At 36.6% G+C, this 11,848-nt stretch overlaps 2 protein-coding genes and 1 long non-coding RNA gene across 6 annotated transcripts; 1 reads left to right on the forward strand and 2 right to left on the reverse strand.

The window, feature by feature from the left end:
• Positions 1–1,197: 1,197 nt before the first annotated feature.
• On the reverse strand, positions 1,198–2,978 carry LOC139781772 (uncharacterized). The gene is made up of 2 exons (XM_071720667.1): positions 2,575–2,978; positions 1,198–1,893 (listed from the first exon to the last, which is right to left on the reverse strand). Exons 1-2 carry the CDS (start codon positions 2,965–2,967, stop codon positions 1,363–1,365), a joined length of 924 nt encoding a protein of 307 aa, XP_071576768.1. The 5' UTR covers positions 2,968–2,978; the 3' UTR covers positions 1,198–1,362.
• LOC139781776 (uncharacterized) lies at positions 2,800–7,274 on the forward strand. Of its 2 annotated transcripts, XR_011720679.1 has the most exons (4): positions 2,800–2,929; positions 5,379–5,710; positions 6,066–6,898; positions 6,996–7,274. It is a non-coding gene; the product is annotated as an uncharacterized lncRNA (long non-coding RNA). The 2 variants fall into 2 exon arrangements; XR_011720678.1 differs by having other exon boundaries at positions 5,379–6,898.
• On the reverse strand, positions 3,118–11,580 carry LOC139781770 (hexosaminidase D). 3 transcript variants are annotated; one of them, XM_071720658.1, is made up of 9 exons: positions 11,388–11,579; positions 11,243–11,297; positions 7,413–7,628; positions 6,887–7,235; positions 6,732–6,806; positions 6,443–6,638; positions 6,093–6,368; positions 5,599–5,685; positions 3,118–5,515 (listed from the first exon to the last, which is right to left on the reverse strand). In XM_071720658.1, the coding sequence occupies exons 1-9, from the start codon at positions 11,435–11,437 to the stop codon at positions 5,341–5,343; spliced, it is 1,479 nt and encodes a 492-aa protein (XP_071576759.1). In that variant the 5' UTR covers positions 11,438–11,579; the 3' UTR covers positions 3,118–5,340. The 3 variants fall into 3 exon arrangements, with proteins under 3 accessions (XP_071576759.1, XP_071576760.1, XP_071576762.1); XM_071720659.1 differs by lacking the exons at positions 3,118–5,515; positions 5,599–5,685 and adding an exon at positions 5,857–5,973 and having other exon boundaries at positions 11,388–11,580; XM_071720661.1 differs by lacking the exons at positions 3,118–5,515; positions 5,599–5,685 and adding an exon at positions 5,857–5,986 and having other exon boundaries at positions 11,388–11,580.
• Between the last annotated feature and the right edge of the window lie 268 nt (positions 11,581–11,848).

The raw sequence follows: 11,848 nt of genomic DNA on the forward strand, positions 1-11,848 counted from the left end.
AATACAATCCAAAATTTTATACTCTATCGACATGAAAACGAAAACATCTGAATATTTGCGATTACAGGCTGAAAAGTTTTAGATAGTTCTGCCCCTCACACACAAAACAAAAGACTATTCTTTCATTTTTCTCCTCCAGTCGCTTTTACGTCAAATAATCGCGAAAATCGAGGTCTATTTATTATTATTGTATTTCTAAATTTAAACGGTCAATAATTTCGATTTTTTTTACTAGTATTCCTAAAGTGCCCTTCTACTATATATCATCCATTTTTCATCACTTTCTTAAGATTCCTTCTAATTATTAAAATTCAAAATACGAGATTTTCGTATGCTTTGTGCATGCAATACATATGGAAAAAATGCAATTTTTGATAGCCGATTATTTTGCGTTCGGGACAATCAATTACTTTTAATTTGTACAAACGTGTAGATATCACATTTATTAACATATAGTAAAATTTTCAAATTTTTCTTATAAATTGCAATTTACGGACTAATTACCTTAGGGATAATTTAAAAACGTCCAGTCTAATTTAAATCTATACCTGCTAATAAAAAGACGAACATTTTTCGTAAAGAAGCAAAGAAGTAATAATGCATTGTTTTATTAACATATAACAATAATGTAAAATCACTGTGAGGTAAAATGTAATTTTACGTGCCATCACGTACATCTTGGCTTGACTCCGAAATTGGCTTTCCTCAAGTGGCACAATTCGGTTTCACGTGCAGTTATTTTCTAAAAGAGTCATGCACTAATTATCATGAACGATAATTACTGACTACTAATTAACTATACTAATACTAATAAAATTACTACTACTACTGTTATATATACATATAATTATGTGTATGAGGAAAAAGATATTCTTCCTATGTAAATATTGCACTGATAAAAAAAAAGATGAAAATACATGATGAAAATACTCCTAATATCTTGTCTTACAATTCTTATTGACTTATATTTATGATATTAAAAGTTGGGAGCAACAAGAAATAAATGAAATTCGCGCGGACACTACAAATAAAAATATCATAAAATACTCTTGTCGATGACTTTCAAGAGCGGCTGCTAGGAGCGCCTTGTACTTCTTTTCTAAAGACCCCATCAAGTTGTACAGTTCGTTCTGCTTCTCCGAACATAAAAGCAAACATAACTCGCTCTTCTGTTCTTGGAATTGCAATTGCAAAATCTTAATCTCGAGATTTTTATTCTGCAATACCATACAGTTTAAAAAAGTTCCGTCTCATATAACTCAAACTTGGAAAAATATCGATAATAATAATGATAATGAAAAGTAATAATAATAAATATTTCAAGAAAAAATTAGGAGCAACGAGATACTCGAGTTGAAGGGATTATTTCCGATAAAAGTTTCTTAGAAAGAGAGAAGAAGTTTCTTCATATATTTTTAGTACTCTGATAATGTGTTGCAACTTCTTTTCGTAAACGTGCTTTATGATGTCATTTAACTTCCTCAGCTTTGCGATGGTTTTCTTGAACATTCGAACTTTTAACACAAGGCTTTGAATCTGGGCTCGAGCTGTCAACTGTTTAACGCGACTTCGTAATCGAAATGCTTCATTGTCCACCTCGTTGTTCCCTTGACATTTCGTCGTTAGCTCTTGTCGCAATCGTTCGTTTTGAATTCGAAAACTTTCGAGCGTAGCGGTCAACATATCAATGCGATATTTGCAAAGCTCCAGATGGTTTCCCTCTATCATATTGTCATCATGACGACACGCAGCGTACACGCTCAAACTCGAGTTAGAATCACGAAGCTTTGATTTATTTCGCAGGTGATTTCTTTGGTCTGACGTTCGACTTGAACAATTTTGATGGTTTCTGTCCCAATCAGACAGTTCGCTCAAAGATGAGCTAATGCAAATCTAATAAAAATAAAAATTACAATATAATAAAATATCTATTTATCGATAAAAGTTTAATGTAGAAATAAAAACCGGTTAATTATTTAAATGTGTGTGTGTGTGTGTACATTTTTTATGGTATCAAAAATTTTGATAAAATATTATAATTTGTATCAAGCACTTCTTGAAACAATTTTCGAAACACTTTCACATGAAGTAATGCCCGTATCACACTAGCGATTGGCGATTGCGTTTACGTCATTTTTCGAAACGCTTTCACATGTAGTAAATAGTAAAACATTTTGTGCTGCCCTAGCAAAATGTCTCAGAATTTTTAATATTATTAATCAGAATTTCTATGAAAATTTCAAGACTTTCTCAGAATTTTTCAGATTTTTTAAATACAAATTGTAAGTTTTTCAGAAAAACTTGGACAAAATAATAATGAAATAGTTCATATTTTTCTCGCCAACACATCTTTGCAGAAATCTAAATAAATATAAGAAAATCTGCACAATTTATCAGAAATTTTTACCATACAAAACTGAAATATTCCGAAAATTCTCATCCAATTATTTCCGAAAGTATCTGAAAGATTTGGCATATTTTTTTCAGAATTTTTCATAAATGTAAAATATGAAAAATTTTTTCACCAGGGTGCCTGGAGAAGGAACGCAAAGAATGAAAATAATGGCCACGTACCGCATGACAAGATGATGGCAACGGCGTTAATAGGCTACTAGGAGGTTCAGTTCTGAATATTCCTTCGAGCGTGCCTGCTCTTAGCTGTCGAGAGAGTTCCAACAGATATTCGTTCCTCAAGTTACGTTGCGAGACAGTCGAGTTTAATTTATCGAGCCAGATCCTGCATAAATGCACCTCTTCCACAGATCTCAGATTCAGTATGTACGTTCTGACGTGTGTCAAAGTTCGCTTAAAATGTTCATCCAATTTTAAAGCTTCTTGCTCGTCGCGTTCTTTCGACATGGTATTACAAACTGACAACTCGTAGGTTACATGAGTGACACAGACCACCATCCACCATTGAGAGACAAAGGTACGAACAACAGCTATCAAGAATGCATTCAGTTTCATGCATAATGCGCATAATGCATCATTTATCCTTGTTTAACATTTAATGAACAAAAAGGATAAATAATGCATTATATGCATCATGCGCTAAACGGAATACACTCCAAGTAGCTCTCTATTAGGCATAAGAAATATATGAAAACTGATGCGCTATGCCATAGTTAAATATCCTTTATTTCTAAAGGATTAACGTACAAGGAAATACACATCCTATGCAATCTGATTTATATTTTTCTCTCTTCTAATTACTTTATGCTATATGTATTACATTTACTATAATTCTTTTATACAATATGCTAACAATTACGTTTATAGATCAGTGACTAACTCTATTGTTTATCACAAAAAATAGAGACATTATATGCAAAATATGGAGTACATCTTATTAAAACTAATATAGCTGGAGGTTTGCTTTCGCTATTTACTATGACGAGATGTAAAAGACATTCATACGGCACAACATATTGTTATCAATATTCTCTAATATTGTTATCTAGGTAAATATATAAATTACATATTGCATGTTTATTTACATAAAAAAGGCTACCCAGATAGCCAAATGCAGAGAGTTTGCTGCCATGTAGCCAACAAGCAGCTTGTCGTTAATGCAACTAATTTTGACAAACTCGGGACAAGGTGAGACAGCATTATGCTTGTCGGGTTGAACTCAGATGAATAATATTTCTATTAACAGCAAATTGATTGCAACGTGACAGCATCAATTTGTGAGGGATTTGTGACAATTTCATATTGTCAACACTTCGTTAGCAACGAGATACAATTAAAAAACTTCATAGCTTGACGACATATACACAATAACGGATGGAAATCATTATATATGTGTTGTTGCCGTCACGTTTGCATCATGATGCTCAAGATGGAACGATGAATCATTCATTGCTGTCATGTTGCTGACATGTTGCAGACAACATAACGTACCAATATTGCGGACCGTTTGCTCTTGAAATTGCGTCCACTGATTGCATATATAAGCAGTCATGTAGCTGTATTTGTAACGTGTTCTACTTCAATGTCAGCAAATTTACAGCAAATATGTGAAAACACATGCAATGCATTAGTTTGCTCAATATGCTATATCACGCTTGGTTATCTGGGTATAAACGATATTTATAAGCAAAGATGTGTTATTTTTTACAGTACATGTTACATGTATTTGTTTTCTTATTTCAAGTTTATTAATTTCACTATCTTGTTAGTCTATGCTAGGAAAGAGACACTTATTGCTTATTAAAAATTGATATTTGCATGCATCTAAAGGAAAATTAAGGGGTTAAATATCAGTTTGTCCCTTAATTATTAACTCTAATCCCTCCAACGTTTTTTCCACCATTTAATCAACGAGATTTTGACTGTTTGCCGTTTCGAGAGTAAATGAGCTAGGGCTCTGAAATTTCTACCTGATGTTCCCTACTATATAACAACTTTTTTTAGGGGTGGGGGAAATTATCCCACGGCCGTTGGTTTTCCGGAACAAACGACGTTAGAAACGCGTGGGACACGAAAGTGCATGGTTGGAGGGATTAGGGTTAAATATTATTTAGTAATTTAACCGTAGTTACCCTTTCATAGCCAAGATATCACAGAGCATCTTGTATATATCGACAAAAGTTCTCTCGCAATATTAAAATAATTCATCTCTTCTTTAGAAAACTATATGTTCTTTTTATTTTTTTCAGTGATGTGTTTCTCTTTTTTTTTATATATAAGTTAGCGTCAAAGTAATGGACGATCTGACATTATATATGTATATACACGGTGTTCGGTAATTTTTTACGATGCCGAAGAATGAAGGTAGATTGGCTCAAACTGAAAAGAAATGTTATGTACCATTTTGCGAAATTTTATTCGTAATAGATATTGGTTATTAAACTAAGCAAATGAGCGCATGAAAAGCGATAGACCGGACTCGGCAGGCACGTAAAATGGCTTACTTGTTAAATATCTTAGCAACGGTGAGCATCATCTAATAGCGAGAGGTGGAGTCACACAGCGAGCGGCAAACGACTCACGACATTTTACGTGCTTGCCGAGTCCAGCCTACCGCTTTTTAAGCGCACATTAGCTTAGATAGTTTAATTAATAACTCAATAACTATTGCGAATTTCGCAAAATGGTACATAACACTTCTTTTCAGTTTGAGCCAATCTACTTTCATTCTTCGGCATTGTAAAAAATTACTGGACACCCTGTATAATATCAAATTATCTACTACTTTGAATAGCGACTTACTATATACAAAAATAATTTTATCCAAGAAATACTCGATTTTCCAATCGCTAGTGATCGTGATTGCTTTTTAAAATCGTAGATTATACGTTCGAAATCTAATCGCCGATTTTTCAAGCAAAAGAGCTATTACACGCGACTATTTATTTTCAACTGATTCTCGGTAGTCTGTTTCAGCTCTATCAACTTTACTTTCATTGGCTGAACATTGGTGCCTATCCACTCTTCAATCATCGACGAGAAAAAAACCGCTTCCATCTGAACTCGCAGATAACCTTCCAAAGAAGACAATTCCAATAATAATCTGGAATGACATACCATGTACCCAAAATTTACGAGATATAGTATACTTTCATATGTAGACGATCTTACTGTGAAAGTACTTACTCCGTAAAAGCAGGTACCAAATTTTCCAGTTGCATGGGATTTGTGTAATTGTTCGCCACTTGCCACGGATTCATCCACGTCATGATCCTGTCATTGGAACAATTTACATTAAGTATACAATCGACACTCGACTTAATCTGTCAGCTTCTATCTCCGAATTTCTAATATTTAAGAGAAAAATATTTCGTTTTTTATATATTTGTAAAAATAATCATTATTCTGTCTTGTACTTATATCTTATATGTAAATAATAGTTACCCTCTCTCTCTCTCTCTTTTTCATAGCCAAGATATTACAGAGCATCTTGTATATATAACAAAAGTTCTCTCGTTTTTTGTACGCAGTATTAAAATAATTCATCTCTTCCTTAGGAAACTATATGTTCTTTCTTCAATATTTAATTCAAAACAAATCAAGATACGATAAATTATCGAAAATTTTTTTCAAGGTCAGAATAAAATTTTCAGAGTTATATAAACCGTTTCTGTGCTTACTGATCGCTGCTGACAATATTGTGAAATTTTGTCCTGAAGTTGAGAAACCACTCCATGCCCACGGCTATTTGCCATCCAGGAAAGAACAAATTGCTGGGAATTGGGACTGGTCTGAGCTGTGGAGTTATATGCAACGGGTGATCGATGTATCCCAAGCTCTTTGCAACCTGCGTGTGCGTTTGCTCCGAATAGCCGTAGAGCCAAACTTTCAAGCATAAAGCTAACGAGGGTATCGCCGTGGGCAACAATTCACACATCGTGGCATAATGATCATACCTAAAAGATCACAATTGACTAATGTAATCGAGGATCTCGAGATAGCTTGTGGAAATTTTCCTGAACTTTCTCACCTTGACCAGCCGGTGAATGCTGTACCACGAAATTCGTGCACCTTACTCACGTGAACTCCCAGCTCCTCCAGCCATTTCTCGTGATTACTTATGTGATGTCGAATTATAGGAATGTGTTGCGTGGAGCCGGTAGCTCCTTTGAACGCGGTTGCCGCCCAGATATTGAGAAAGACCGCGCTGTACTTATCCCACAATCCTAATAATTTGTTATAACAATCATAGTCTAGCAAAATATTTTTAAATTTCTTAATATATATAAAAATAAAAAAGAAACAGAGGAAAAAAATACCATCGGGTAATGCAAAATTGTCTCTGGGATTGTAATGCCACACCATGGGTTCTACGTATTTGCCGATGTAATGTTCTATAAAGAGAAAAGAGAAAGATTGGTCGCGTGAAGAGGTCTGCGCGACCAAATGATGCAAACAGGCTCTATCGAGATACCGTTCAAAACCTGTAAGTCTATCGATCTCAGCATGTCATCCCAGATAATGATCTTTAAGTATGGATAAGTTTCCTGAATGTATTGGGCTATCGCCAGAATATGTTCCAGGTACAACGATGATTTGCCATATTTGCTGGCTGCGGCTCGCTTAGTGCAGACAGAACAAAGGCCCAAGTGCCACACTTCGTCAGAGCCTATATGCAGATACTGTATGTCAGGATGAAAGCTAACGATCTGACGTATCAACGACTTCACCATAGGAAGAGTTCTTGGATTTGACGGGCAGATAGAACTTGGAAAAGGTTCCACCTCGCGCAGCGATCTCCATTCATCGTGTTTTAAGATAAACTGAAATTTAAATAACAATAAACTTATCGAACAACACAATGGTTGGAATTTACGAATAATCGCCATCTCTCTTGAATTAGGACTTTGAAAATAAGAGGAATGTAAGATTGTACAGCAAGTACAAGCTTCATACGAAATAATTCGATGTAAAAATTAATGAAATAATTTTTGCTGTACCTCCATATGACCGAAAGTTTGTACCAATGGGATAACCGCCAAGCCGCAATCGCCTGCTATCTGCAAGATGTGTCTAGCCTCCTGGACTGTGTATCCACTCGCCAAACTGCTTGGACCATTGCTTCCTATCGGAGAAAGTTCCCGGTTGTAGGGAAATGTATCTTCCCATTCCAGCAATAATCCGGTAGCTCCCCATGTTCGCAACAGCGGAAAGAGCTGTAAATTTTCTAGTAAGTCATAAGAATAAAAATAAGCACAGACAAAAGTCAAAGAAAATTATTATGACAATTGTTTGTCCATTCAATATACAGCCTCTTGACAACTGTTGACAACTCCGACCGAGATTGAAATTGTGCTGAGGTTTACTTGAATTCAAAGACGAAAGAAATGTGATTTATCTCATAAGTTTCGCTACTGTCAGCTTTTGAATTATAACTCTCTGCTTGTGTATCAAAGACGAAATATCAATATTTCATTATTCTTTCACAAATATCTTTGTTTCAGGCAGAAATGAACTATCTATTTTCATGCTCTTTAATACATTTTACGAATCAATTATAATCCAGTGAGCAAAATGTTCCAGTAAGCAAACTGCCCGTAATATGACAACAAATTGACAGCAAATTGGCCTAGATATCTCAACAGATTTAGCATCATTTGCGTCCGCATTAAATTTGCGTTTTCCTAGCAGACTGCATATAATCTAACAGCGGATTGTCGGCAGAAATTGAATAGAATCTATTATTTCTTAAATATTTAGATGATTACGAAACAGTAGATTCTGCTCAATTTCTGCAGTCAATCTGCCATTATATTCAGTTAACAGATTCTGTTATATTTCTACTGGAATTCTACCGACAAAATTTGTATACTTTGGTACCTATTATAGAAACTTTTCGGAATGGATTCCGATCGGAATTATTCCGTTTTCCCTAGAAAACACACAAAACGGACACAATAAAAATCTAAAACAACTAAATAATTCTGTCAGAATACAAAATTTTCGACAATAGGGCCGATATCACAGTCTCCGATTAACGTGATCCTCCGATTAAACTCACTCTGCATCTCTTTCTAACTGTCTTTTCGTCTCTTTCTAGGGGGACAGTTAGAAAGAGATGCAGAGTGAGTTTAATCGGAGGATCACGTTAATCGGAGACTGTGATATCGGCCCAAGGGCCCAAGGGCCGATATCACAGTCTCCGATTAACGTGATTCTCTGATTGGCCTAGTTTACACCGGACCGTTTGATACGCGTACCAAGTACTATATCCGTATCAAATCTCGGGTTATCCCGGTGTAAACCGAAATTTGATACGAATTTGATACGGATACAGTACTTGGTACGCGTATCAAACGGTCGGTGTAAACTAGGCCATTAAACTCACTCTCCATCTCTTTCTAACTGTCCCCCTAGAAAGAGACGAAAAGACAGTTAGAAAGAGATGCAGAGTGAGTTTAATCGGAGGATCACGTTAATCGGAGACTGTGATATCGGCCCTATAAGCTGTCAAAATATATGTTCCATTGGTACAACAGCGTAGCACTCTGGCCTAGTTTACATCGATCACTTGATAGGCGTATTAAATAGTAAATAACTAGTAAATTAGTTTGATTATTGGCTGATCAGTTTAAATATACTATTTGATACGCGTATCAAGAGATCGGTGTAAATTAGGCCATTAAGGCCCAGTTTCACAAGTGTCGGTTAACTTTTAATCTTAGATTAACTCACTCTTCGTCTTCTTCTAACGTCCCCCTTAGAAAGAGACGAAGAGTTAATCTAAGGTTAATGCTAGGTCTACAATGCGAGTCGCAAAGTCGTGAGTCGCAAGAATTGATCAATCACAATCGAATTTGAGGAGAATAATCGACTGTGATTGGTCAATTCTTGCGACTCACGACTTTGCGACTCCCATTGTAGACCCAGCATAAAAGTTAACAGACACTTGTGAAACTGGGCCTTAGAGCCTCCGCACAAGACTTTCGTATGGTAACGTAGTGTAATAAAACGTGGGTCAACGCACAGAGAAACATATCGGTTGCGGTGTTATACGTCAATACGTTTCTTGTGCGTTGATCTACGTTACGTTACCATACGAAAGTTTTGTGCGGAGGCTCTAAGGCCGGTATTCATAGGCTGCGGTCAACTTGACGCTACTAATGCTTTGAAGCGTCTTTCTTCTCTTTCTTTCAATGGAGGAAGAAAGAGAAGAAGAACGCTTCAAAGGATTTGTAGCGTCAAGTTGACCGCAGCCATAGTCGGTTCTTATTTCAAGACCGTCTTAAGTAATGTCTTAAGATGCTAATACGGCTCTGTGATTGGTTCATAACATCTTAAGATTGTACTTAAGACGGACTTAAATATAAGAACCGACTATGGCTGCGGTCAACTTGACGCTACTAATGCTTTGAAGCGTCTTTCTTCTCTTTATTTCAATGGAGGAAGAAAGAGAAGAAGAACGCTTCAAAGGATTTGTAGCGTTAAGTTGACCGCAGCCTATGAATACCAGCCTTATAGCCGTATTCATAGTCCTTCCTTGAGGAATAAGGATTCCTTGTTCCTCATTCTACATTTCATAAATCTTAAGGTTCCTTGATCGGTCAAGGAAGGACTAGTATGAATAGTATGAATGGCCTAGTTTACACCGATCACTTGATACGCGTATTAAATAGTAAATAACTAGTAAATTAGTTTGATTATTGGCTAATCAGCTCAAATATACTATTTGATACGCGTATCAAGAGATCGGTGTAAACTAGGCCAATACGGCTATTAGGGTGCGTTCAACTTAACACCCGCGATGCTCGTGAGCATCATTCGTCTTTATTTAACATTTGACAAACAACAAGGATGAAATGATTCTAAAGAGCATTACGAGCGTTAAGGGGATCCTATAGTACCGACATTTGCAGTTTCGAAGAATTCTTTGAATTGGCTTTACAGAATTGCAAGTTTTTGGTCTAGAATTAAAGTACGCACAAAAATCTATTTCCCGATACACGATTTCATATCAGAAACGAAAATTTGGGCACATACAGCTGTCACCTGACGACAATATTTGCTTAAACAAAAATACTGCAGTTTATATATACAAAATGATACACAAGGGAAGTAGCGACAACATTTACGAACAATTTGGTGTAAATAAAACTAAGATTGAATGCCTAGAAAGAAAGATTTTTCCTAAGGCAGCTTTATTGATGCAAAGGCACATGTAGGTTGACAGAATGAGCAGAATTGCGTGTAGCGAGAGATGGCGCAGCAATCGGACAAAGACAGATGCATTTCGTTAGACAAGGGCAGATATAGGCCGGTAATATAGAAAATGATAGAAAACGAATTAGAACGGAATTAAAAATGTTCGACATTATCGACATCGAGGAAGTTCGGCCTTCACTATAGGATCCCCTTAAGTAAAACGCACCCTTATTTGCGTAGTTTCTCTCTCTCTCTCTCTCTCTCTCTCTCTGTCTCTATCTGTCTCTATCTGTATCGTCGAGGATAATCCTCAGGCAGTCCATTTGATGCTACAAATGCTCTCAAGCGTTCTTCTTCTTTCTTCATTAAAAGAAAAGAGAAGAATGCTTCAAAGCATTTGTAGTGTTAAGTGGATCACAGCCTCAGGCGCGCGATTGTAGTATTCGAAGCGCAATCTGTGACGTGCGATAAAAATCAGGTTATCAGGACAGCACTTGGGTAAGAAAAGGACACTTCTACGTCCGTCGTACGGATTTTAAACGGAAAAACGTGTGCGATGGTGAGTCTCGGAATGCGTTGGCGCGAGAGACGAGGTAATTGGCCTCGAGCGTTTACGACCGGCATGTACCTTTTCGAAGTAGCAGGTCCGCGGTGGTGCGCCCTTCAAGTCAAGGTGGACCAGCCTAGAAAAGAAAGGGCGATTCGCCAGGTCGCGACACTTCGTTCGTCGAGAGATACGCGGTGATTTGCGTCGGTCGGTCCGGTTACCTTACCTGTGCGAGCCCAACGTCAAGGCGTCCATCTTTTCTCCCATTCCATTCATCGGTCAGACAACATTGGTCGAAGGAAGAGCGACGACTTTTGGCGCGGAACGAGTGGATTCCGCGAGCCCGCCTGACCTGTCGTTGATCGTCTCGTGTCTCGTGGCTGTATGTATCAGTCGTTCACGGAAAGGTTGCAATAGGGATCCTTTAATGAGGGATGGGACAAAGCCGCCATTAATGGGAGCGGAAGTGACGGCAGGCATTACGCGTCATTTTTGAATAAAACAAAATAACTGTATCGAAAATATGTCTACATAAATTCAATTCTAATTGAGGAATTATTTCAATTAAATTGAAGTAAATAAATAAAACTTAATTAAATGAAATAAATTCCGTAAATTAAGAAATTAATTAAATAGTAACAAACAATAAATACTGATAAATTTAATTTATCACAAAAAATTAATAAA

This window comes from Temnothorax nylanderi, unplaced genomic scaffold, assembly GCF_030848795.1.
Source record: "Temnothorax nylanderi isolate EJ_2023f unplaced genomic scaffold, tnyl_v1.0 TNYL_tig0362_pilon, whole genome shotgun sequence".
NCBI classification, from domain to species: domain Eukaryota; kingdom Metazoa; phylum Arthropoda; class Insecta; order Hymenoptera; family Formicidae; genus Temnothorax; species Temnothorax nylanderi.

Excerpts from the sequence above, each read along its gene's own strand:
- LOC139781772 (XM_071720667.1), bottom strand. The coding sequence starts at position 2,967 with ATGAAACTGAATGCATTCTTGATAGCTGTTGTTCGTACCTTTGTCTCT. Across the intron at positions 1,894-2,574 it reads TGCCATCATCTTGTCATGCG|ATTTGCATTAGCTCATCTTT; the intron begins GTACGTGGCCAT and ends TATTTTTATTAG.
- LOC139781770 (XM_071720658.1), bottom strand. The coding sequence starts at position 11,437 with ATGAATGGAATGGGAGAAAAGATGGACGCCTTGACGTTGGGCTCGCAC. Across the intron at positions 7,236-7,412 it reads AAACTTTCGGTCATATGGAG|TTTATCTTAAAACACGATGA; the intron begins GTACAGCAAAAA and ends TTTAAATTTCAG. Across the intron at positions 6,369-6,442 it reads GCATTCACCGGCTGGTCAAG|GTATGATCATTATGCCACGA; the intron begins GTGAGAAAGTTC and ends GTGATCTTTTAG.